This window comes from Perca fluviatilis, chromosome 22, assembly GCF_010015445.1.
Source record: "Perca fluviatilis chromosome 22, GENO_Pfluv_1.0, whole genome shotgun sequence".
Classification (NCBI taxonomy): Eukaryota; Metazoa; Chordata; class Actinopteri; order Perciformes; family Percidae; genus Perca; species Perca fluviatilis.
The window spans coordinates 18,187,276-18,215,043 of NC_053133.1; the positions used below are offsets into that span (position 1 = coordinate 18,187,276).

The 27,768-nt window shown below is 39.3% G+C and overlaps 1 protein-coding gene across 5 annotated transcripts; it reads left to right on the top strand.

Moving 5' to 3' along the window:
* Positions 1-1,619: 1,619 nt before the first annotated feature.
* dnajb6b (DnaJ heat shock protein family (Hsp40) member B6b) lies at positions 1,620-27,121 on the top strand. Of its 5 annotated transcripts, none has more exons than XM_039790077.1 (10): positions 1,620-1,776; positions 10,566-10,662; positions 12,629-12,738; positions 14,176-14,247; positions 14,591-14,695; positions 18,094-18,231; positions 18,329-18,488; positions 18,691-18,761; positions 24,430-24,588; positions 26,122-27,121. In XM_039790077.1, exons 2-10 carry the CDS (start codon positions 10,598-10,600, stop codon positions 26,436-26,438), a joined length of 1,197 nt encoding a protein of 398 aa, XP_039646011.1. In that variant the 5' UTR covers positions 1,620-1,776; positions 10,566-10,597; the 3' UTR covers positions 26,439-27,121. The 5 variants fall into 5 exon arrangements, with proteins under 5 accessions (XP_039646011.1, XP_039646014.1, XP_039646015.1 ...); XM_039790079.1 differs by lacking the exon at positions 1,620-1,776 and adding an exon at positions 7,454-7,605; XM_039790078.1 differs by lacking the exon at positions 1,620-1,776 and adding an exon at positions 10,365-10,464.
* The last annotated feature ends 647 nt before the right edge of the window (positions 27,122-27,768 follow it).

Consider the following 27,768-nt stretch of genomic DNA (forward strand, 5'->3'; position numbering starts at 1 on the left):
TGTATGTGCAGCTGCAGTGAAACAGCGCTGCTGGCGACAGTCGACACTCAAAGACATGGTGCTTTCAAGGGCCCCTCGAAAAAAACCTTTGTCGTGGGTTTGGAGCATGGAATATATAAACTAGGTTTAAAGAAGTCACACGTGAAACTTGATTGAGACTTTAAAGTGAACAGGAGTGCATATTACGGTATTCCTCAATGTTAATATTGACCAGGCACCAGACCTCTCCTATCATTTCAGTCTGGTATTAGGCCTACATTTATTGTACATTTATTTTATTATTTATTACATTTATATTTTCTATATATGGGTTCTAATGGGTTGTGAAACAATTCTGCAACGAAAAAAATGACATCTATAAAAATAATAATAAAAAGTCAATAAGACCATTTTCCTTTTATTTTGCTCTCCAGTGCCAGAGTACAATAGCAGCAAAGTAAGCTTAATTTATAATCTGGAAGTATGCATACATTGTTAATGTAATGTAGCCTATGTATTACAATTAAATTCTAATTCAATATAATATTAACAAAATATTATTTGCCGCTATATCTAATCTGAGGTGACACCGTACAAGTATTTACAAAAGAATGTTTCCCTAAACCTCATTAAATGTTGACGTGGCCTCACCAGCCAAGAAAAGTTTTTAGCCAGGGCCACAAGACCAGAGTTCTTCTGGAATACTTCAAATGCAAAACATGTTGTGGAACAATGTGAATGCTTTGTCTTTACTGGTGCCATAACAGTATGGTACACCACATGCAATATATTTTTTAAACATGGTGACTGCATGGTTGTTGTTGTTTTTCACTTTAATGCTTATTGGTAATTGTAATTTACTTACAGTATTCCCCAAATAAGCTACACAGTTTTGAACATTTGGCTTCTTCATTTAAAAACACAACGTTATCAATGCATTTGCTAATTGTTTGTACTTATGATTCAGTTTCAACAGGGAGAATTTCATTTCCATCCAGACATGGCTGGATTTAGGCTAGCTGTGTGGCCTTGGTGCAAAAATGCAACCACATTTCCTATGCTGGAACACTACCTTGCCCTGGATTTTCTTATGTTAGTTTGTGATAATTTGATTAACACACATTTGTTTAAAAATATGCTAAATGTACATGCAATATCAGCCAAAAATATTAAGATTAGAACTTGACAAGGCCCTGAAAATGACAAGGCTTCACAAATAGGTAAAAAGATCTTAGGGTTATTGGACCTTGCTCATTATAGCTCTTTTATTTAGTGTTTTACAATTTGCCTCGCACACTGATGCAGAACAACCATGCAAGATGCTTGCCTAACTATTATGAGCAATTTGTGGGTAAGGAGAAGCTGGGGAATAAACCACCAACCCACAAGAGCCACAGCCCCACCATGGATCTTTTCATTTTGTATTGTGCATTAGTGGCTCAAATTACCAAACATATTTGTATGTAATCAAATTGCCTCATAGACAACCTGTCCAACGGCCAGTCAGTAATGACATTGTCTGTGAAAATGATAAATTACACTCCCAACTACTATTCTGTTTGGTTTGAAGGGTATCCACAGCCCACCCATGTGCGTTTATGTGACAATTTCGATATCCGACAGTACTTGAAAGCAGCAGCAGCAGCAGCATAGTGGGTTAGTCGATATCAGTAGCTAGCTACTCCTCCAACAGCCACCAGCGGCTGCAGTTACCTACAGATTCTTCACTCAGGCAGGCGAAGACAGGGAAATAGCGACAAAAGAGAGGCCCTTTGAGCGGACACTTCCTTTAAACAGGTGAGCGCTTCTTGTAGAAATGTAAGCGGTGTATGTGTCGATGTGGCTTTACTTTGTTGAAAGACCGTTGAATGTGCTTAACGTTACTGTCTCCTGTCGCATAACGTTAACGTTAGACTCGGTGTCTGGGGATGCTGTGGTGTTGCAACCTGATGTCAGCCCACTATCGTCGGAATTATAAATGATATGTTATTATTATTATTATTATTATTATTGTTATTATTATCATCATCAAGTGTCCGCTAACGTTAAGTTAAACTAGCCTAAAACAAATGAGTGGAGCTCGCTGCTTTTGCCTGGCTTTGCTAGCTAGCTAGCTAGCTAACGTTATAACGTTAACGTTACTAACCCACATAGCTAGCTAGATATAGCACTAACATAAATAATAACTTAGGTAGCTAACGTTACAGCTAGCTAACTACAATGTTAGCTAGCTATACAGGCCATTACAAATGGTGTAACGCTAGGTTTAATGTTAATTATGAGAACATTTGTCAAGCATCTGGTGGGAAAGATGAGATATAAAAAGTTATGTGCTGCAGTCTAAACGTAGCTAGCTAGCTAACGTTAGTTAGTGAAAGTCTGGCAAGACGAGCAGTCCAATATTAAAGTTACGACTATTTTTAGAGATGTTTTCACTTGTTATGTAACGTTTTTGCTATTATTATTATTATTATTATTATTAATATGCTCATTCTACCTGTTACACATCTCAAACATTTTTATTCGGCTTTGAGCCTTTCGGTTAATCGGATCGGTCTGCTGTGTTTCCCACACTTGTGACGTTGATTTGCCTGTTGATGGTAGCTTCCAGAAGGTGCAAGAAAATTACTTACAGGTTTCAGTTTGCGTGTTGCCATTGGTTACATAGGCCTGGGAGAGAGGAAGTATTTTAAGGAGAAAGTTCAACACATGAAATGGGCTGCTATATTTGAAAAAGTGTAATAAAATACAGAAATACAAATATTAGTAGGTTGGGGAATCTTAAATCTTTTATCAAGCAAAAATGACAAACATTTGCTGGTTTCAGCTGCTTAAATGTGAGGATTATTGTAAATTAAATATTTTTGGATTTGGACTGTCACTTGGACAAATCAAGACATTTGAAAACATATTGGGATCTGAGAACATGTAATAGACAATGTCCTGTTCCTACACATTCAAATGTGTAAATGGATTTCCTGTCTAAGAGGACGATGGTCACTGCTGTTTACAGTAAATTAGGTCTTTTTGGGTTGATGGCCTCTTGAAACTTCTTTATACTAATAGAAAGTAAAGCGAAAAATCCAGAAAACTCAAATGAGCTGCTGATCATGTGCACACTTTGTAGTGTTTTGAATCACAAACACTCCATTCATCAGGTAAGTTACAAGCTTGTTAGTGTGTCGTGTTTGTTTAGCTGTGATTTGTGCTAGGTGTTGGTTTCCGGCTGCTCAGAACCTGTTTTGTGTTTGAGAGTTCACTGACATACCTTCTCCAGCTGCCTCTGTTGATTGCAATCACAGTAAGGGTGACTTTGTACTCAGTGTTAAATTAATAACAGTATAATAATTTGTAATCTTTGAGAGAAACCCAAATACTGACATCTAATCAGATATTTTCATCAAGAGATAAAACCTAGAGTTGCTTTGCTTGTAACTGGGGAGTTGCTGTGCAAAGGTAAAACGTGAAGGCTTTTACAACACCAATGTACCTTTTATGAACACATACCATGATGATCTAATACTGACATGATGTTGCTTATAGTAAGCATGCAAGACTTCAGGGCTGATAACTTTGCGGTTACTGTGAGGGAAATTACAGTCACGTTCTGGGCCTCTAATCCTGATCAGTATTCTATTATATTGACTTTCTGGTTAGACTGAATCTCATCCGTATTTCATTTTTATTATGCATTTGTTTACTTTCTCCTGAATAATATAGCCACTCAATGCACACTTGGCCTACAATAGAACCACATTAAAATCAATAAAACAATTTAGATTATGCTTGATAACTGCTTAATAACTCAGCATCAAGAAACCTCACATCTCTCCTTTTAATGGTATAATGTATGTAGCATAGGGAATAGTGTGTTATATCAGTGGTGTGTCAGTATAGCTCTGTTGTGACAGGAAGGTTTGGACAGCATTTAAATTCTGAAGTTTAAATACAGACCTACAGTATCAGCAGGCTGATATTATTTAGCCAACATTGATTTGCCACACATATGTCTGCTTTATATGGTATAGGCCTAGCCTGTATGTTGACAGATATGCAAATATAAATTGCAGTATATTTTTTATCTGAAATTTTATGTATTGCTGACATATTTTTCTTTTTTGAAGTTCAAAATATATCTGACGTATTTCTGTTTTTATTTAAGTTGTTATTTAACAGTTTACCAACCAAAATGTACTGTAAATGTGTTATCGTTACTATTATCTTTAACATTACACTTTATTGTTTAACTGTAAAACATTCTGCCTCAGTAAAACTTTTATCTTCACCATTGCAAGAATTTGACATTTAGTCTAAATTATGTACTGTTACACAATATTGCCCCTTCAAGGGAAATCTAATTTGGCACACCAGTATTGTACAGCTGAAAAAACAAACTTGAACAGATGTTCTTGTAATCTCTAGCTGCTCAACTTTTCTGGAAGTGTTTGCTCCAAAATCCTGTAGATTCCTACAGAGTCAGTGCTTCATGAAAAAGACGAGTACTGAGAGTAGACCATTGCTGTTGACTAGCTAGCTCTTCTTCAGGCAGGCTTCTTTTTAAATCATTGAATAATCCTCTGCATCTATCCATCGAATTTTGCAGTCGCTCGCTTTTCCCTTTTATCCTTCACCCGTTGCTCCTTAGAATCCGATTTCTTTTTTTAAAGTAATTTTTGGGGCTTTTTTGGCCTTTTTATTTGACAGAATAGCTGAAGACGGGAATGGGGGGAGAGAGAGGGGGAAGGACATGCAGCAAAGGGCTGCGGGTCAGACTTAAAACCAGTCCACTGCGATAAGGACTGAGTCTAATGGCGTTTTTCCATTACATGGTACCTGCTCGACTCGCCTCGACTCTACTCGCCTTTTTTGGTTTTCCATTATGAAAAACGTCCCTGGTACCTGCCAACTAGGGCTGGGCGATATGGAGAAAATCAAATATCACGATATTTTTGACCAAATACCTCAATATCGATACCGCAACAATATTGTAGTGTTGACTATGGTTGCTTTCACAAAATATTTACATAATGAAAATTTTGATAAATAATCATCAGTAATGTGGATATAATGACTAAGTGGGTAAAGGCAAATAATATAACCGTTACAACGAAAATGACATCAGTTTACTGTAATGCAGCCTTTAAAGGTCCTATGGCATGAAAATTTCACTTTATGAGGTTTTTTAACATTAATATGCGTTCCCCCAGCCTGCCTATGGTCCCCCAGTGGCTACAAATGGTGATAGGTGTAAACCGAGCCCTGGCTATCCTGCTCTGACTTTGAGAAAATGAAATGTCAGATGGGCGGATCTGGAATCTTGCTCCTTATGAGCTCATAAGGAGCAAGGTTACCTCCCCTTTCTCTGCTTTGCCTGCCCAGAGAATTTGGCCCACCCATGAGAGATAGACATGATGGCTTTCAAACGAGCAAAGTGGCCGTTGGTCAAGGCCACACCCCCACCCTCCACCTTGCCCCCCCCTCTCTCCTCCTCAATAGCTACAGACACAGAAATGGCGCATACTAAGGAAAGCTCATTGTGGGAATAGCTCTAGTGGCTGTAATTCTGCACCAAGGCTGAATTTTGGGAAAGAGACTTCAGATATAGTATTAGGGGACCACTAAGGTCATGGGACCTTTAATACCAGAAGAAGACAACACTTATGCCACATTACGATATTACGATATCCAAAATCTAAGACGACATCTAGTCACATATCACGATATCGATATAATATCGATATATTGCCCAGCTCTACTGCCAACTGGTACTTTTTTTAGTATCCCCTCCGTCGAGGTTCCAAGCGAGCTGAGGCAATACTAAAAGGTGACGTGAAAACCTGCAGGCTACTGATTGGTCGGAGAGAATCGTCACTAATCACTGCGTCATCATTGCTTGCGACAGACGAGGGTGTCCTGAACAAACCCGCCATTTTTAAATTTTTTTTTTTTTTTTTTTGCTGCCTCCAGCTTCTTTTGAAACAAAATTTGTCTTCTGGCTGCGGCAACAACAACACACCTTCGACGTTCTATGTGTGTGTCACGTTAGGTCACGGCAGTTTCCTCCGGCGACGCTATGACGACCAGCCGCGCTCTCCTTACGCATGAGGCGGTACTATATCTGCAACGGAAAAAGGAGGACGGGGCAATGCGGTCGAGCTGATCTGAGTAGAGCTGCTACTACCAGTGGGTAAGCGCCATAAGTATATTGGGCGCATACCTAAGCCAGCTGGGTGATGTAGTCCCTCCCAAGTCCTGTCCTGAGGTACCCTTGCAGTTAGTTGTCCTCAGTACACCTGTCAAAGGCTAGGTGATGGGGCTGAGAACCCCAAACCACCACAGCTGGCTCCTGTAAACATGGGAGAAGCAGCTCATGACTTAGGTCTTCACCTGATGATCTGCCCGGTTTCATTTTGGCTGCTCATACTGCACCTAACTAGCTGTCATATGCATGATTTATCTCACCTTCACTTTGAAATACAAAATATACTTTAAGCTTAGGCTTTTATATCAACCAGCTCTTAAACGTCAATGAAAACAGAAAAATGTCCTTGTAGACAACCATGACAGTGATTGATGGTTACTGTGATTTCCTCTTAAAATATAGACCTGAATGGGAAAATCCCTAAATGTTCAAATATGTATGGGAACAGCTGTTTCCACAGTCAATTTAAAAAAAAAAAAAAAAAAAAGTATGAAGTCCTTTCGTGATCAGGGATTCCTGCACAGCACGAAAGCATTGTCAACATTATGGTAAAATAGGCAACACACTGCTTTTCCGTCTGTTTTTCTCTGCATTTGCTCTAATTAACAATAATTTGTTAACTATATTATTCATTTGACTCCGACTAGAGCTTATTTCAGGCAAATTTGAAAATTATAATAATGGACTGCTTTTGGCTGTGATCTTATTATCTTATTACCACCACCTCTGGTTCACTGAGGCGTCATGGCATTGACTGACAGATCTGTTGCTCACACTGAGTTCTGAGCATAGTTTATGCTGAGCAGAGTAGGAATCCATCAGATCTGGGTTAGCTGCGTAATGCTACCACAAGGCATAAATCTGCACGTCCATGTATGAATACACACATACACACACTGCACAGAACAATGAGTAACTACATCTCTAGCAGGCACTAGTGTCCATTAACTCCTTAACTGCTGCAGGGGAACTGGTGGCAGGTGAGTGGGTAAGTAATGGCTGAAGTAAGGGGCATAAAAGAACATCCATTTAATATGATGAGTCGGGGCAGTGGGTTGGTTTTTAGAGAAAACTGAGGACGATGAAGACTTTCTGGGTCATATCTCTTTAGATTGTGGTCTAAATAAGAATCTGGAGAGGAAAAGGAGGTCAGTCTAACATTTAGGATTAGATTTTAAATCAGTAAATGGGGAATTCAACAGGAAAATGTAGTCAGAGGGAGATTTGGAACTACTGCCTGACTCAGGCATCTGATAGAGAGGAGTTTAATGCCTGTGCCATGTCTCAACCAGGAGTCACTTACTGGCACTGCCATGTGCCAAACACCCCCAACCCCCCACATGCTTACAACACACAAACACAATCTAACTGCAAAGGCCACAGGTTATAAATAGCAAACAAACAGGACACAGTGGACTCCCTGTGTAAGTAGCCCTCTCTGATTTGTATATCATTTTTAGGTTGATGGCTAATATATCTCTCGATGATTAATGGCCAATGGTTTTCTTAGCATTTTCCTCATTGTTTTAGTTAGCCTGTTGTATCTGTGAAAGACAATATGTTTTTGAGTCGTTGGATTATTTGTTAGGGTCAAGGTGTGGAGGGAAATCCAAAAGGTCTGTTAAGAGGTCACAGTAAACCGAGAATTGGTGTGTGTTTATCTCCTAACATATAATTTTTTATTTCCTCCCCTCATTCTCTGTTATAGAAGTGCAGATTTGATTGTTTGTTTCTAACAAATTGTTTATGTCCGGATGTAGTAATGGTCTTGTTAAGTAAGATGCAGTTATTTATTATTTTAAAAAGCGGGGTCCTGTAAGGTCGAGCTTTGAATGCAACCCAATAGGACAACATGACATGTTTTCCTTTTTCGTTTTCCTTTTTTTAAGTGAAATAAGTTTTTCAAGCCAAAACATGCAGAGATTAACTGATAAAACTATGTAGCTTTTAATATAAAGAAGAAACAGATCTTCCACTTAGTTTATCTTTATACAGATGACAAAACCAAAGCCTGCTCTGCTTGTAGAGGTGTTGAAAGAAAACTTGTGACATGCTGTTTAAAGATGCAGTAGATAAAACTAACATTCTGTCATATTTGCTGAAACTGACCCTATGTTCCAGTAGAACTACATAAAGAAGTTAATTTAAAAAAATCCAGTTCCTGTGGCACCACCTCCAGCCTGTAGTACGATTTGCAAAAATCCACAGCTCCCTGTTCAGATGCACCAATCAGGGCCAGGGGGGGTGTCTAACTGCATGTCAATCACTGCTCATGCACACACATTAATTTAACCTTGTAGGGGGGGGGGGGCTCTACCAGAAAGGGGGGGAGGGACTGAGAAAGTTGTTCAAATTCTTTGGTTAAATCCTGGATCTTCACAATCCTACCTAGAGCACATTTAAGTCCCACCCACAGCAAAACATATTGCAATGAGAAAATATTATCCTCTTAATAACAATTCTAAAATCCTGCCCCCCCTTGTGTGATTTGCACAACAATTGATAGGTAGGCTATATAAACAATAATATCAACAAGGGATGTAGATGTATCCTATTTTTATTGAAATGTAAGCTACTTGCTACAGGCAGAGAGGGCAAAAGAAGAAATCCATGCACATAATTGTGCCGATCTGAATTAAAATAGCCCTATTTTCCATTTGCAAGGCTGAGGAAATAAAACCATACAAACTACAGTACAAACTGGCTCATAAAATGATCAAGTACTGATGATGAAGTGTCTTTCTGCAACTCACAATGCGCTTAAGCCTCTGCCTGACGCCCCTGCGCTGTTTTGATGCGGTTCTGCAGGGAGAAGCCTCTCTCGGCAGACTGGAGACGGGTTTTACACATGCTACCTTGGCCAGTTTGACCCACCCTCTATAGATTTCACCGTAATCCCAATAAGCACCGCGGGCTGCTGTTTAGAAAGTCAAGCCTCCGTAACCGCGGAGAGCTGTCATCATATCGCATCTCGATGTGCATCTGTGGCATTAAGGTTAATGAGAGGGGCTGTAGCTGGTGCCGACTCGTCCTTGCTGGCAATTTCTTGGCTTAATTTATGTTAACCCGGCAGCTGCTTGGTTTTATAAAGTCATTTGCAATATTTCCCTGTTTTGCCAGGGCTTTTATAAGTTCTTTGTATCTACCTCTAAATCAGGGATGGGCAATTATATAAATTTTTACTAAATGCATTTAGTAATGCATTACTAACACAGAGACTACTCACAGAGAGTCACGGCAATGTCGATAAAGTGGTTTCAAGTGTGGTTACAGTTTTTCAAAACTTCATGCAGACCGTGTTTGCTGCGATATGATATTAATGGAGAAGCAAAAGCGGTCGCGGTGCTGTTGACGTTACACTTCCTCTGAGACAAACAGTGGTTTCTGTGCCCTGGTAACTGACTGACAGGCTGAGGTTGTAAGGCAAGGCAACTTTATTTCTACAGCACTTTTCAGCAACAATGCAATTACATTCCTTTGCACTTAAGTTAGTTTTCCATTAGTTCAATGTTGACAACAGGGCAGTCACCAAGATTATTGTTAAAGGTTTGTGTCATTATGCAGTTTGCACTAAAGTCTTTGTTGTTAACATTCCTTTGCATTTTAGTTAGTTCATTTATAATATGTTAATATCGTTAAGGAACTGGCATCGATATTGAAATTGGCACCGGATTGAAAGATTGTGAACGATGCCCAGCCCTAGTGAGGATACAATTTTTGTGGCCGTCGTTATCACAAATGTTGCCCATTCCTGCTCAGACTCAGGATGTTGGCAGCAGTTGTTATTATTTTCCTAGCCAACTACTGTAGGTACAAAGTGCAGAAGATATTTTGAGCGCATGGCTTTGATGACAATGATGTCTTGGTGCAGGTCACCCTCTCTGTGTTGTAATTTAGCAAAAAATAAATAAAATCCTGGGCTTAAACTAGACAACTTGAATATCTTCTGATACTTTTTCATCAGACCTGTTCTGTCTTGTTTTTGAGAGGCTAAGTTTTATAACTTCATCATTAAGTCATGTTTAAAAAAAAACACATGGTCTTTATAGCTATCTCCAAATTTCTAAAACATGATTCACGTTTTCTCTCCTGCGGCCTCCGGGTAAGGGATGATCACCCGCTTATTATGTAATTTTGCTGGGCTTGTATTAGCTTAGCTGTCCTCCCTGCATCTCTATTTCAGTACAGTTGATTACATTGTTGGGTATTGTCACTGTGTTTAATGCTATTGCCTCCTCCCTCCCCTTTACAGATTTATCCCGCGGGTCTGGAAGGGAGCTACAGTATGTAGCCCGTCACACATGGCTACACTCAGTCGCAGTTTGTTGGGCTCTATCTCTCCAAAGCTAACATGTCTTAACAGAACTTAACTTTCTTTCCACAGAGGCCTTGAGGACCCTCACACAGGACTGAGCCATGCTGGAATACTACCAGACATTAGGAGTCCAGAAAAATGCAACGCAAGAGGACATCAAAAAAGCGTAAGTGCCCCTGACTGTATTTTGCTCTTATTTTTCCCCTGGCGTTGTTGTTAAATGTCGCCCAGAGGCGTGTAATAGGTTAATTATATCCCCCTCTAGCTGTTTAAACTGGCAGAGAGAGAGAGAGAGAGAGAGAGAGAGAGAGAGAGAGAGAGAGAGAGAGAGAGAGAGAGAGAGAGAGAGAGAGAGAGAGAGAGAGAGAGAGAGAGAGAGAAAAGAGAGAGAGAGAGAGAGAGAGAGAGAGAGAGAGAGAGAGAGAGAGAGAGAGAGAGAGAGAGAGAGAGAGAGAGGCTGCAATGCAGAAAGTTTCCACGCTTCTTCCTGTAACCTTGCTGCTGTCAAATACCTTTCCCTTACACTCACACACGTCTCGCCCACTGAAGAGGCCAGTTCCAGTTAACTATACTTCTTCACAGGTTTCTCACTAACATGTTTTGTTTTGACAAGTGAAGAGTTTCCTATGAATTGACTTTGGGGTAATGCAGTAAATCACTAAGTGGAGTAAAATCATGTGAGAACATTACTGATTATTGCTGATCAAATCAACCAGTATATCCAATTTGCCAAGACTTCAGCATAAAAAGATAGCGAATGCTGAGCGCCTACTATCTCTATGCACTGAATTGTTGGCTGCCAAAGTCAAATGTTATCTCTCGACAGACACCAATCAATAAGTCATATCTTTAGCACATGACCCCTGCTCTCTCTTCTTGATCTCTTGATTGAATTATTTGCCATGCTAGCAGCTCATTTCTAGGGACAGCAATGTTGGTTGCTCAGTCAGTCCACCACTTCAGTCTAGATTGAATATAACCACCACTATTGGATGGATTGCCATGCAATTTGGTATAGACATTTTATCATGCCCAGAGGACAAATCCTAATTAATTTGGTAATCCTTTGACTTTTCCTCTCGCGCCACCAGCAGGTTGACTTTAGTATCGATATATCTGACTTGGCACTTCCTTAATAGTAAAGTGCCTGAAAACCAAACAAATGTTGATGACATCAGTCAAACCCAAATTAAATGATATGGTGTTTGTCATTGCACAGTATTTTAATCCTCTCATGGTCAACTCTCATCATATAGTCAACTTGATTACATGAAAGCTAGTAGTTGTTAACATAGGAATCTCACCCATCTCTACCATCCACCCCATATAATGTGAACACAACCTCACAGAGCTAGCATGGCTGTAGACTCTTAGCCTTGTTGCTTAAATGTGATGGCTGCGTATAATATGAAAGAGTCTGTCGAAGACCTTTTTGAGATGAGCATTGAGTATTCTGAGCAAGATAATGGCTGCTGTTGCTTTTACTAATGAACACAGGCTTCTGACTACAAAGCCTGACATCACATTGTTCAACTGAGTCTGCCTGGTTGACCATTGACCAGGCTTTAGACAACCAGATGATGTCACGGATTACATCAAAGACGTGGACTACAAAGACTATTCACTATAGACCCATAAGGGAGTCAATCCCTGGATTGTGTGCAGCCTTTTTTGCTACCTGATTCTCAGTCCTTAGTCTTGTCCACATCATCTGTGTGTCCGCTGCCAGTGCTGCTGTTGGGCTTAAAAACAAACAGCTGATGCAGCGTAAGCCGCTGTGTGAGCCTCCGCTGCACGTCAGCGAAGTTCAGGCTGTCTTTGTTATTTCTGCTTGGATGGGGGGGGGGGGAAGGACAGTGTTTGCATGTATGTGTTTGTGTGTGTGCGTAAAGGGGTGTCTGTGTGTTTGGTGTAGTCATGGTTGCCACCCTAAAAAAAGACCTGCATGTGATACGTGTTTCTGATAGGGGGATGTCCGTTATACAGACATTCACATTTTCCACCTTCTATTTTTGTATTAAGAACTGACTATCTGCCCTTTTGAATATCTGCAGTATATGACATACATTGTGTGTTTGTCTCCGTTTTGATGTCAATGTCTGTGTTTTAACTGTATGGTATTTGTGTCTCAGTTACAGAAAATTGGCACTGAAGTGGCATCCAGACAAGAACCCAGACAACAAAGAGGAAGCAGAGAAAAGGTTCAAAGAGCTGTCAGAGGCATATGAAGTGCTCTCAGATGGTAAAGTTCTTCTGTCGAGGGAGAAAATATGTAATATAGCCATGTTAAGTGATGAATATATCAATCTTATGATTGGTGTGTCTCCGAACGTTAAAAAAATGTACATCTTTGTAAGGGGTAGGGTGTCGGTTTGCTATTACCAGTATGATAACTTTAGGTTTTTGGAACTGATATCAGAATTATCAATCATGCTTTCCTACATACGGCCCTGAAAGAACTTTTGCTTCCAAACCTCCCAAGCTCTCACAGTGGTTACATTGTATAATAGAACTCCAGTAGCCATGACCTACTGGCTCAAGGACAAACCTTTAATGTTTTATAAATTGTGGGACCCGTTTTTAAATTGCATTGAAATGGAGGATGCACAAACTTTGAGAGCCTGACTGAAATCCCTAGAAAGACTCTTACATGATTCTTATTCAAGCGGTATATTGTAACACTTCACTGCTTAGATATCGGACAATGTATTCATTCATTTGGTTGCATTTAAAAAAAAAAAAAAATTCAATTAATTTACTTCTTGTTGGGGTTGCTTTGTGAAGAAATAAGTTGCTCTTATGCTTTCTTGTATAACATGTTTTAAAGTAAAAAAACCTGGTCTAAAACCAATAGAGATACTTAACAAAAAGTACTTGGAAAAAATACACTCAAGTTCACTACAGTCTGTCCAGTTATAGAATATGTTAACAAAACTATTAATTTGACCAGGCATATGATTCCAACTTTCAGTACTTAACAGTTTTTGATAGTTTGTGCAATGGATACATTTAGGTCGGTAACAAAAAAGTATTGTGTAAAATGTACCATGCATCATATGGGTAAAGCAGGTAAGTTATTTCTCATGATTCTGTTTCTTAAGTGGATATAATTACCAGAATAATGCTGCAAATATAAAAATGTCTGGAATTTAAATGTAGGTTTGAGAACACAATAGAAGCCTGTAGCATTTTCATTACATTAGCCCAGTCACAAGAAGCAAGAATTTTTTGCATTCTCAGTGCACATTGTCAGGCTTGTTTATGCTGGAGTGAGTGGGTCCTGTGCCGAGTTCTTGTGTGCTGCGCTTAGTTTTACCCATAAATGCTTATCACTTTGGCCTGTAAATGTGTTTAAACACAGATAGTTTCCGCGCCTTTCACGCCTTTATTTGACCGCTGAAAAGCAGCTAAAATTCATCACAGCAAATAAGTGCACATGCAGATGGTCAAACTGATTAATTAAATGCTTAAAACACATAGCTGATGTGGAAATGTGGACACGTTTTTGATTACTAACTTTATGCACAGTGAAAAGCAAAAATTAAAAGGGGCAGTTAATTGAATGCTAACATACTTTCGTGACCCTTTTAAAATAAAACAGCGTGGGAATTGTCTCTTTCTGTTGGTCTGTTTTATCTGTCTCTCTATCTTATCTAAAGTCTTACTCTTCCCAAAACAGAAAACAAGAGGAGTACTTATGACAGATATGGCAAAGATGGCCTTTCAGCAGGAGGAGGAGGAGGAGGAGGAGGTAAGGAGACAGCTTTCAAAATAACAAAATAATCATTTCAGTGCGACAGAGATGATTGATAAGATTTTAGTAGTCAATTATAATATGGAAATGGCAAAATATGATGAGATATAAAAATAAGATATCATTTTAGTCTCTTTAGACTTAATCTTTTTTTTAACAACATGGTTTTTCCACTATCCTGAAAGTAATTTAGCCACCCGTTATTCATTCAAATAAAGTACAAACAGCTTGGTAATGCGTTGGTATTTTTTATAACTTGCAATAATAGTTCCGTTTATAATCCCACCTCTGATATGAATATATCAGATAATAATTGATGTTGATAATATATGTTTTACAGGAGGCCATTATGATCACTATGGCGGCGGTGGCTTCACATTCCGTAATCCCGATGACGTTTTCAGGGAATTCTTTGGCGGCAGAGATCCATTTGCAGATTTTTTTGGTAAGTCTGTTTCGATTCTGGCGAGGCACTGATGGGATTTGATGTTTTTAAAGAGTAGGAAGAAAGAGGAACTGAAGAAAGTCATAAGAGTAGTAGGCAATGGCTATTATTAGCTGCATAATTCTATCTGATCAAAAATATGCACTGATGACCTGTGAAGGCACAAGAGAGACAGAAATAAAGGAGAACATCCTTTAGTTTCCTGTAAAAACATTTCATATTGCTACTTCCTTATTAGTTTACCTGTTAGCTGTTAGCTAGCAGCTCCTGCTGTGTAGAAATGTGGAAGATGGAGCATTAGACCCAGGAAACTTTCTGTAAATCCCTGTGCTAATCCCCGACAACACCACTGCAATATGCCTCTCCATTACTCTAAGCACTGTTCACCTCGGGAGGTCATCTGCCACTAAATGTCACATGTTGAGTATCTCTGCTGGATGTTGACCTCAACTTCATTCATGGCCTCCATCTATTAACCAGGGTTTAGACCTCTTAATTTACTGCAGCATCTTTTTTTTTCTTCTTCTTTTTTTTTTAAATACTCTTTTAATTCATATTATCCCAACATTCATCGGTTTCAGCTTCTCACTTGTGAGGATTTAGTGCGTTGCCATGTACTAGCAACCTGATTTATGATTGTGTTATGGACTGCTACTTTGAACTTGGACAAAAGGCTTTGGGGAAATTGTGATGTTTTTTCCCACTTATTTATGACATTTTATAGGTATAACAATTAAAAGATAAATTGAGAAAGTAAGTAGGTTTATAGTAAAAAAGAATTGTTAATAGCAGTCCTACATTTTTGTTATTTGTTAAGTTTGCCTCATTATTTATATCCGATTTGACCGTTGTGGACTGTGGATGTTTTGTAGCCACGTCTTAGTGATTAGTTTCAAAGCAGTTACTCTTAATACTCTTAACACGCACAAAATGATGGTAGATTTTTGGTTTTTATACAACCCTTGTAATCTATTCTACTGCCTGCTAAGGTATTATACTGTTGACCAGTGGCTGTTAATTTGTTAAAATGACAGCTTATTGTAGTGCCTGATAGTTGATTGTATCAGAAATGTAAGTAGTTGCATTATGTATATGAGTTTGGCGCTTGTACTGGGTTGTCTGGGTTCAGCAAAAGGCTGATTGGAAGGCATGTGTAGTTCACCCTGTGTAGCTCTAAATATGGAGTTCAGACCCAGGCACAGGATGGATTTGAACATCTACATCACTCAACTGGAATGCTTTCAAAAATAGCTTCCGTATTAAAACAAAAGCAGATGTAATAACGCCAAGTGTTTGTGTGCTGTATGTCTCCATTGGTCAGAGCACATGTAAAACGTGGTACAATGCAAGCACTCGAGCATGGGTGTACAACATAAAGTTATTGAAAGTATGAGTTATTAGAAGTGATGCCTAAAAGGGGGTACTGAATTAGAACTTGAAGGGAAAGTCAAGTCCTCTTTTATATCAGATTTTTTTTTTTATAAACATTAATGTTGTATTTAATAACCTGGATAAGTTAAAGTGCTGGAGTTCGGCTGTTACCGTTTACTCTCTTCAGTAAACGAGGACCGCTTAAAAAAAGCCAAACCGTGATACTATCTGCACCGAGAGTAAAGTTCAAGTTCTATTTTGACTGGGGACAAACATTTATTATGCTTGATTGGTATGCAACAGGATATGTCCAAACGTCCATCTTGTCAGGTTTATTTCAACTCTATATTTAGTGTTTTTTCTCGGATGGATCTATATAAAGAACCATTTTGCTTTGACTTTCCTTAAGATGGCATCCACAAAATAAGAGGGTTCAAATGTGTTTTTAAAATCCCATCCGGCCTCCAGTCCCTAACTGTCCAGCAGCTCGTCTCAGTGAGCAGCAGCTGGTCTTGTGGATCTGTCACTCACCCACCCTACAGCAGCCAGCAGACTACACACTTTTTAATGGCTGTAATGCAGAAATATATAAAAAATAAAATAAATAATGCAAACTATTATCTCTCTATAAAAGCTCCCATAATTGGACTTTGTACATTATGGTGTACATGCACATTGACACAGTCACTTAAATGTATTATTTGCTATTACATCCTGTGCTGTTACATAGGCGTGGCACATTCTTTACTGATTTTAATCTCAGTCTTTGAGCTTGACAGCCTGTTCTGTCAGAGCACATAAGTGCGAGAGCCAGAATGCTTTAACTTTTCTCCCAGCTATCCCTTTGTGTACACTGATAATGTACAAAAGCAATAAACCAGAATTCATGTGTTTAAGCAGCATTTCTCAGCCTTTACATTCCACTCTCTTTCTTGCACTGATGTCTGCCGTCTTACTGACAGCTTTGTAAGAGCGGAGCTGTCTCCTCTAATGTCTTCTGCGAGGTAAACGGACAGTAATGTAGTTATAACAGTGGTCGGGTAGACGTTTATTTTAAGCTTTCTTTCAGAGGGAACAAGTGAAGCTTTCTTGACGCTGCCTCGGTACATTCAAGGCTGAAGGGGTCTTCTTTCAGCAAATGGTGCCAGTGATCCAGCCTTATCCTGCTGAGGTGACCCAGATTGGCAGTGTGCAATTAGTAGCATGTCCACAGGGTTTAAAGATGAGAAGAAGTGGTGGGCACTTTGACAGTTTAGGGTTAAGATTCTTCCAGAAATTACCAACTGATGTGCCACCTTCCACTGCAGCTTTTTTATCATCAGGTACTTAGACTCGCGTTGCCAAACCTATCTTCACAGCGTTGTGTCAGTGCTGGAGTATGATCTGGCTACACCGCGTATCTATTCTGGGATAGGGGACAAAACGCTCTGGCTTGGTTTGTATTTCGTTAAACCAATCACAACCGTCCCTTAGCAGCGCTAAGCCCAATAGCAGAGATAGCGAGAGGGGAGAGACATGTACATCCATTGAACCAGACTATCAGGTACTTAAATCTTTTGGAATCTAGAAACAACCTTAAAGCTTCTCTAATCAATAGTTTTATATTGGCAATGAATCAAATGACAATGTTTAATGTGAAAGGGGTCACTGGTATTGACAAACCCATAGATAATTATCATCTAAATCTGTGTTGAGCTGAAACACTTTCAGCTCAATTCTAATAATTTGGTAAATGTTAGATAACTGCTAATGTTGCTGCGTATATGTATGCCAGAAGTCAACTGTTTGCTGACAATTTCTCCATATCAACTTAAAAGTGATAATACGTCAGTATTGTGTTTACGGCTTACATCTGCTGCTCCCAAGTGGAAAAAAAGGAATGCAGGTTTAACGTTTTTCTGAAAAAATGTAAATGCAATCACAATATTTTGTGTATATATATAAATATATTTATTTTGCAATATAATATGAGCTGAAATCTTTCTCATTCCTAGTTCTGTAATTTGCACTTTGTTTCCCCTCCACAGCTGATGACCCCTTTGACGATTTCTTCGGAGGTAGTCGCAGTCATCAGAGATCCACAAGCCGAGGCAGGATGGGGGGATCGCTCTTTGGTTTTGGGAGCTTCCCAGCATTTGGACCTGGCCTCACAGGGTTTGATTCAGGTGCAAACATCCCCACAAATAACTCCATTCATCATGAATGTATGATGCTTTTCCATTTTTACTGACTTTTTTTTCTTGACCCTGTGGTCTTTTGCAGGTTTTAGCTCATTTGGAAACATGGGTGGAGGAGGATTTACTTCCTTCTCTTCTTCATCTTTTGGTGGCGGCGGTGGGGGAGGAGGAGGAGGAGTGGGTAACTTCAGATCTGTGTCGACCTCCACCAAATTCATCAACGGCAGAAAAATTACTACAAAAAGGTACCTAAATGGCCAGCATATTTAAAAGGAATTGTTGGGCATTTTAGGAAATTAGCCTATTTGCTTTCTCCTTGAGTTAGATGAGAAGATTATTATCAAGAAAAGGCAAAAGGCATCTCCCAAAATTTCAAACTATTTCTTTAAGAACCCTTTAACAGCCTGACTTTCTGATCTCTGATGTCTGCTTCTGTGATTGTTACAGGATCGTGGAGAATGGCCAAGAGCGGGTAGAAGTGGAGGAGGACGGTCAGTTAAAATCTCTAACAGTTAATGGTAAGGAGCAACTCCTAAGACTGGATAACAAGTAATTATCTCGCCGCAACATTTGACCAACATACAGTTTTCACACCTGGAAAAAAACTCACCCAGTGACTATGTTTGGTACCGGCGGTTGGTCTCTCCTCTCTGTCCTCCTGCATCTCATTCCAGAAGAACAATTTTTCTCATTTTATCTTAGCTGCAAGGGAGGCGAGAGAGATATTCAGAGTATTTGTATATTTGTATTTATTCCATTATTATGGGGGGACCGTCTTATTGGGATTTGTCTTTTTGTTTACTAAATAATTTAATTACATTTTTATTTCTGCCATAAGCACATACTATACAGTATTTCTTTTTTCCTTTTTGGGGTGGAATTTGTCTTTCTTATTGTCACTGGAAAATAAGATGTTGTACATTTAGACATAGGCATGTCATTTTTGCTCTTTTCATTTGACCAATTTAACAAGTGAATGATAAAAGCTTATCCACTTCACCCTAATGTCTTTAACTTGAACTTCACTTTGCTAACCTGTTAGCTGTTACCATGTTCACGCGTGTGTAATATGAATGACCGATTATTAATAAATTAATAAGAATAATGTGCATTTTTCTTACTTTTGCATTTGTTTGTGTATTTGAGAATACCACAGTGTGTTTCATTTGGTTTTGCATGATTTGCTGATTCCAGGAGGCTGCTTTGTAGTTTCACTGTAACTGTGTCAGCAACTCAAACTTTAAACCTACAACTGCACAACACCGTACACTGTTACCGGACACACAGGGCAATTTTCATTCTTTGTAAAAAAGAAAAAACAAAGATTTGGTCAATAAACTTCAGTTCGTGGAACGTCCTGAAAACTCTGCTGCAGTCACCTGGTGTTTTTGTGATCTTTCTTTTGGCTTGAGTGGCTTTTCATCGTCACACTCTTCCTGGATGTATGAGGTGTGTGTGCTTGTGCCTGATCGCAGTTTAAACTTGCTTCACACAACCGCAATAAAGGAAACCACAGTGGCTGCTTCTTTTGTACACTCACCCATCATACAACTCACAGTGTGCATTATTTTAACCTACTAATGCCTGGTGACTCACATTAGGGCGTGTGTGTGTGTGTGTGTGTGTGTGTGTGTGTGTGTGTGTGTGTGTGTGTGTGTGTGTGTGTGTGTGTGTGTGTGTGTGTGTGTGTGTGTGTGTGTGTGTGTGTGTGTGTGTGTGTGTGTGTGTGTGTGTGTGTGTGTGTGTGTGTGTGTGTGTGTGTGTGTGTGTGTGTGTGTGTTCGTTCTCTTGTTCTTGTATCAAAGAAATCATGGAGTAAAAAAATCACTTGAGCCCTGAGGTGTTTTATTTTTTTCTGCATGGTAGGTATGCTTTACCTTTACAGATCAGGTGCGAAGGAAACAGGATTCATGTGCCCTTCCTCCTGTTTCCTAAGTTCTCTTTTCGCCCCTCCCATCAATACATTTTTATTGGCTTGTAAAAGTGCTGATAGTGCACCTCTTTTAAAAACTTCTCAAACAACCTGAGCTCTGCAGAGACATTGACGCCAGCTAAGGACTCCAAAATGAACAATAAGCTATCTTTTAGCTTGGAAAGTCCTATTGGTATTTCAAACTTTTCTCATTTGGAGACAATAAAAACGAAGGTCTGATTTCATGTACTATCTCGGGTGTCCTGTTCGCCAGGCATGATGGGCTCAGATTCAAAGTTAAGTGGTGCTCATGACTGCAAGTGGCTCAGAGGTCACTGTATACAGAGAAGAGTTTGTGTGTTTTCTTGAGGAATGTGCTCGGGCTAGTTTACTTACACAAGCCTCACTGCATATTTTTGCAAGAGAGAAGTCAGGAGTGAAACCGAGGGGAAAGAAGAGGGCAGGCCGATGCCTTTTAGTTGACTCATGCTTCAATGTTTATGAGTATTTATGTTTACTTTAACGTTGTGTGTGTGTGTGTGTGTGTGTACAATGTCTTCTACTATTCGGCTTATATTTGCTCCTTCAATTTATTTTTCACCGGTGCTGATTGAAGCGGCGCTTGCGCAGTCCTGTTGCTAGGTGACACTGCAGCCCTGCGCCAATCTCTATTGCTTACATAGCCTGTATGCTCTCTCTCTCTTCCTCCCTCTCTCTGTGTGCGTGTAGATGAGATGAATAAATTAGGGATATATGTTGTAGATAGGGATTACTACACGAACTAGCAATACGCCACAATATCTTATTACAAATTGTATGATAAGTGTATGGTCTACACAAACAGGTCGGCGTTGTGGGCATAGTAGCATAGTTTATGTATGTGTTTCAGGAGAAGGAATTATATTTATGGTGCAATAGCTCCCTCTCCTGGATCAGTGGAGATATTTATAATGTGCTTGAACTAGATCCAGAAGTGTAAACCATTGGTTAATTTTGACTTTGACACTCCAATAATCTTTGTCTTACTTTTATTTGCATGGTGATCTAGGCCTAGCTATAATTATTTAACTACAGTTTCTATAATTTGGAAAACAGGGCGTACAATGTTGCCATGGAGTCAGCTGTGGGCTACAAATTGTGTCCCGTTGTTGCATTTTGGCCTGTATTTGTTTCTATTTTACCAAATTAGCAGAATTGGCTATTAGCAGTTTCTGTTTGCAATATAGGCCTACCCCTGCGTATACAGATAACTGTAACTGAATTACTTTGATACTGAAAATCAAAAAATTTGATGATGCGCATGTTCCAGAGTTATGAGGAGCGTCTTATTTATTTCTAAACGGATTTACGGACGCTTATGGACATCGGCGATAAGGGTATCCACCAGCAGTGTAAGATTAGATAGAAGTCTATAGACTGAGAGCTCCAATAATAGAGGGATTTTACCTCAGATTTTTTCATTTGGATAATTTTTAGAGGTCTGATGAGAAAATCAATAGACTAGTTTGTCAAAGACAAGAAAATAATAGAGACAAAGTCCAAAAATACATCACAAACACATTTTTCTTTCTTATTTCATACCCAGGCAATCAACTACAGCCCACTATAATTTTCTCCTGACTTTTTTTAGGGGCATAACAGAATTAACCAAGGTCTAATGATTTTACTTTTCCTCGACTTAGACTGTGTCTCCTAAAGCAGTGGTCCCTAACCTGGGGGTAGTGGTCCCTAACCTGAGAGTAGTGGCCCCTACATGGAGACCTTTGAATTTGAAGGTGGACCCTCATGGCCACTAGGTGACACTGTTTGTATACAAAAGACAGCATGACATCATCTGGCTAAATGATAATTTCCTACAAACATGTTTTTTATGTATTGATTTCTAATGAGAAAACTTAAATTCCTCAGTTGTATCCTCAATATTCACATTTAATTGTCAGTATTCATTTTATTAGTTATAATTTGATAAAATTGGCTCTGTATTTCTTGTTAGAAATGAAGTTTTGCATCCTCTTCTCCTGCATCCATCCATTCCAATATGACACACAATACTGTGATTTCCTCTTCCTAAGTTTCCTCATTTTATGAAAGATGGCTTCCTGTTGGCAGAAAGCAGCATCCGGTGTTAACCCCCCTTCACCTCATCTGCTTGACAGCTTAGCATGAAGCATCGAATTGGCCCAGAGCCGCTGGCCAATTTATAAACTATGGCAAAGATAAGCTGCCAGTTTCTCTTTGGCCATGTCTGAACAAGGACACAGACTGTATCTCTCTGTGCTCAGCAGTAGAGTCACATCAGCACGACACCAGGTGTCTTGAACTGGGGGAAGGTGGACTGTTGAATATAATCTGGTGCACAGTTGTGGTTGTCATGTAGGGTTAGCCCCCTCCTGGACAGTGATTTATTTTAAGCTTTAGGCTCCAGCCGACTGCAAGCAAGGCTGCTTTTGTCTGTCACACAAAGATTTTGTGGCTGTGTGTGTGTGTGTGTTTAGGTGTTAACCCAGGTGTTTGTGCCTGTGTACACGCTCCTGTGTTGCAGTCTAGACAGTGTGTATCACGCAGCTTTTACAGATTGACACAGCATTGTTTAGCCTGAAGACAAATGACACGCACTCTCAAAACAATAGCTGCAAATGAAAGCATCCAGAACTGTGTTCACTCTGCTTTTCAAATTAAGTCCTTGATCCAGAAAATAAAAGGCTGCCTTGATGAGCATTAAAAGATCTCATTATCATCACTGCAATTTGATATTGTCTTTGTTTAAATTAATTAACTGTTTATGGATTATGTGACGGTGGAAGGAATCTTATCACCCAGGTAACCGAGCCCAAAATGGCTCCAAATATGGATCCTCCGGAACAAATCGCACAAGCTTGGAGTCACATACATGTTGGCTTAATCCAGCTGTCTAACTTCACCTGATTGGATCACCAGACAAATGCAGTTTGGGATTAGTTGTTTTTCCAGAGCTGGATAGAGAACAAGTAGTTTTGAGAGTAAGCCACCAATTGTCCTGTTTCTTTTGGCTCCACTGGGTGCTGGTCTCTCTTCGCAGGGGTCAACTCTGTGTTTTTAAAAGTGTGTTCAATTTATAAAGCTGATTTGCAAACTCTAAAATAAAGAAGCCAGGAACGACTAAAAAATCAACTGTTTTCAGCAAGAAAATAAGCTACATATGGCAAGAATACCAATTTTGACCTAAAATTTGTGACAAAGAAATAGTCAGGTCAAAATGGAGGTCCTGCAGTAATACGATGCCTATTCAAAGACAATTGAAATCCAGTGATGCCTTTGTATCTGTTAAGACCTGAGCACATGCAGCCTAAAATCCCTTGAGCTCCTCCTGAAAGCATTGAGAGAGAGAGAGAGAGAGCCATCTCCCTCTAAAATGTCACATAAAGCAAAGAAAAAACGTCAAGGATAGTGTTGCCATATAGCCACAATCTTCCATTTCGTTTCACAATCTACATTAATGATTAAAATGACTATATGTTTATGTTGAGGTGCTCCCACAGGTGTACAGCAATATGTCAAACAAAGTGGTCGTGTCTCCAATGACTTCTGATGTGTTTAAGGCCAGGCTGTTACGCACCGTGCAGGGGATTTTGAAATGCTGGTGCAGATCCCTTCTCTAAATGGGACCAGGTTCAGCATGCCGAGCATCTGGCCTCCTTTCTTCTCCTCTCCACTGCTTTAATTACACAACACAATGGCGATGAGATCTGCCTGTAATCTCACAGCATAATAAGTCCCCCCCACCCCGTACCCTGCCTGCCACTAATTCAATATAAATGTAAATTACCTAGAGAAAAGAATAACCAAATCTCATTTTATTTACATGACTAATCACAATAAAGTCAGGCAGATGAAAAATGAATGAAATATATGGTTGTCGTTTGAAAGGAAGGAGGTGTCTGTATCGCCTTAGGGACTCTTTCAACTTCTTGTTTTATATCATCTTAGTTGTTTTATGTTGGTTACATCAATATGCCTTTTTGCACTTGTGCTCAACTTGCTGTAATAGATGTGTTTTTTTTTCTATCTGATTGTATCCACACTGCCAAGGGCATCACAAGGTAATATGTTTTCCTTTCAGGTGACTTTTTTTGCACCACACATCTCATCAGAAGGCTGAAATTCAAAGCACTACACAGGGGGAAAAAATAATGTTGGCTTGAACACCTCAGGCCATCAATCTAGACAGCGAGAAGAGAGGGTTTAGTTGTGATTCATTCCATCTCTGCTCTGCTCTGCTCTGCCCACACCCACAGACGTTGCAGGCGAAGATCCCTTGGAGGAAGAGTTTCGTTGCCGCAGACAGAACGCACTTCCTGGCCTTGGCCTGCACCAGCGTTACCTAAGGAACTCCGCTCAAAACCCCTCGGAGGAAGAGGAGGAGCATGGCTTACAGAGCCTGGGACTAACGAGAGGTCCGCCCACCCGCCACTGCAGGGCTGATTAATTACCAGCACACAGGGCTCTCCTATAAAGAGTAGAGTCTTAATAAGCGCAGCTAATTGTCTGCTTTTGTGTCTGATGGCCGCACAAAAGACAATGACGAAGAGTGGCGTGTCTGATTGGCAGATGTAAACACAGAGGACAGAGGTGTTCATTAGGCGGCTCTGTTCTATGCTGCAGTAACGACCGGAGGTCAGAGGTCACCCTCTGTTTTCCTTCACAGGGTCAGAAAGTCACACACAAAAGCCGAGCAATTATCTGCAACACAGTCCCTGAATGTTATATAATAGCAGCTTCGTTAGTTAAGGAGGGAACCTTTCATTTATTTAACTGTGCATACTTCCTGCTGGAATGCAAACAAAGGCCTTCATTTTCTGTTTGAGATAATGACACCGACCACTCCGGGAGTGTTTTTAAATGAGTTTTAAATGTGAGAAAATGTCAAAAAAAGTTATACAAATTTCACAATATAGTATGTCGGACAAAAGTCATAAAAGATCATAAAAAAATTATATTTTAGTATTTCATAAAAATAGTCATAGTATAGTATGCTATAAAAATGTCATTAAAAAAAGTCAGTCTCTGAATGGGGTGTAATAGCAGCTTCGTTAGTTAATGAAGGAACCTTTAATTTAACTACACACTTCCTACTGGGATGCAAACAAAGGCCTTGATGCTCTGTCTGAGATAATGACACAAACTGCTCAAATATGGCTCTTCAGAGAGTGTGTTTTTAACTACTGAGTTTTAAAAATCTGTTCCACTTTCTAATAATTCACACTTTCTAAAGTGTTTGCAATCTGTGACTAATGGCTTTGTCAATGGTTAATTAATCATTTAATAATGCCTTATAGATAAGTTACAATTCTTAACATTTTGGCTGCTGGTGTTGATCCTGTTTATCTTCTCGCCTCACACTTGTTTGTCTTTTTTAGCTCCTATGTTCACAATGAAGGTCATTTGACCTTTGACCTTTTCTAAAATGGCTGCAGGACATCTGGACCACAACTTATTTATAAGCGATTTATTAGCTTCAAATAAAGATTTATTGCACATTTTCCATCTCAGAATAATCACGGATATTTGAAAATGAAGACGTATTTCATGTGAATAATTGCTTTCAAGATTTCTGATGGAATATACAGTATAATGAATTATGGTTCCTGGACAGAGCCAGGCTAGCTGTTTCCCCTGCATCCAGTCTTCATGCTAAGCTGAGCTAAGATCATAGCGCTGGCATCATATTTAACTGACCGACGTGAGAGTGGTATCAATCTTCTCATCTACCTTCCAGCAAGAAAGCAAATAAGCTTTGTTCAATAACTCAACAGCCAGAGAGATTTTTCCACAACCTGGCAACCCATAATTTATTTTTATTAATGTCTATAAAATATCTATATATATCTATATATATATATATATATATATATATATAGATATATATATATATATATATAGCATTAGTAAATCTAAATATTTAATGATAATGTTCTTTTATTTTGTAGGACACATGGACACGAAGAGGAAGAAACTGTGGCTAAAGGAGGCAGAGTCCAAAAGAAAAGGGCACCCCGACACTTCGCCTGTTGTGGACTTGGTGCCTTTTATTAATCACCAACAGGCACAGACACAACACACAACACACATGCGCACACACACACACACACACACACACACACACACACACACACACACACACACACACACACACACACACACAAACACACACACACACACACACACAGAAGTGCAATCAATGTGTATCATCATATGTGACATTAGTATTAGTACTTCAATGTTTTGTTTTGTCCAACATTTTTAGTAGTTAAGCTTTTGCTGTATGTATTGTGGGTGGGCTCTGTGGATGTACAGTGGGCATTCAGAACTTAAATTAATCTCCTATGATTGGACTTTTTACAGCACACATTTTCAGAAAGTGTGTTTGACAGAGTTCAGGTGCAAAGATAATTAGTTTATGATGAGCATGAAAATGACTGCAGTAATACTGTGTAGCATGTGAGAATAAGTGAAGGTCAAGCTATTCAGTGGATCCTTTCTCAATAGAGACAAGGAGAGAGAGAGGGACATCTGGGGAATGTGAGAGTACTCTAAAGCAGAATGAAAGCACTGAAGAGTGAGTTTTATTACAGAAAGAAATTAACATTTTCTGCTCACTCCTCCATCACACATGAAAACTGACAATCAACACTCTGGCAGCAACATTATCCACTCTTTTACCACTACTCCCACAGGGTGAAAAATAGCTATTAAACCCTTTCAAAGTTATTTTCTTTTTTTGTAGGATTCTTTTTACTGAGTGGATTCAGCAATGTGTTAACCTTTCGTGGGTGTTTTTGTAAAGTATTTCTAACACAAAATAAGATTTCTCTCATCTAAATTTGTCCTTGACAGGTTGTTCTCTTGATTACTGTGAGTGGAAATGTAGAAATGTCTGAAAAATGTTCATTTTTTATGGACTCCTACCAATAAATGCTTAAAGAACAACATGTCCTCATTCTTTTCATTGTATCGTATTTAGTATCCTATCGTATCTATCAGTGTTGTAGTACTCGAGATTGGTCTCGGTCTTGTCTCAGAATCAACCGCATTTTTACTCTGTCTTGTCTCGGTCTCAGATAACGAGGACTCAGGATTTTATTTCAAGACCACAACAGCCTTATGATTATTTTATCAAGGCATTTCTCATGATACACTTTCTTTCTTTATTCTTCCATTATTCAGGATCCCCATTAACTGCCAACAATGTAGCAGCTACTCTTCCTGGGGTCCATTTAAAGTCCAATATTCATTTTAGCCCTGTTCTGGACTCCACCAACTCCTGAGGAAATACCTGGCAATGGTAGTTGCTAACTTTATCAGTCTGCTGTTTGGTGCTGATCAGGTAAAATACAGGACAAGACAGATGAGAGCAGCGAGAGTGAACCAAAACAGTAAAGTTGCTGACCATAAAACCCAAACATTGAGCTGAAAGACTGCCATGTCTTGTAATAATTATCTGTGGATTCGTCACTTTGATTGACCCACGTTCACATTACACATAGTCATTGTTATTATAAAAATTGATTAAAGCTGTTTTAATGTAATTGCTCCCTAGCTACAGCATCAACAATATCTCACACACACACACACAA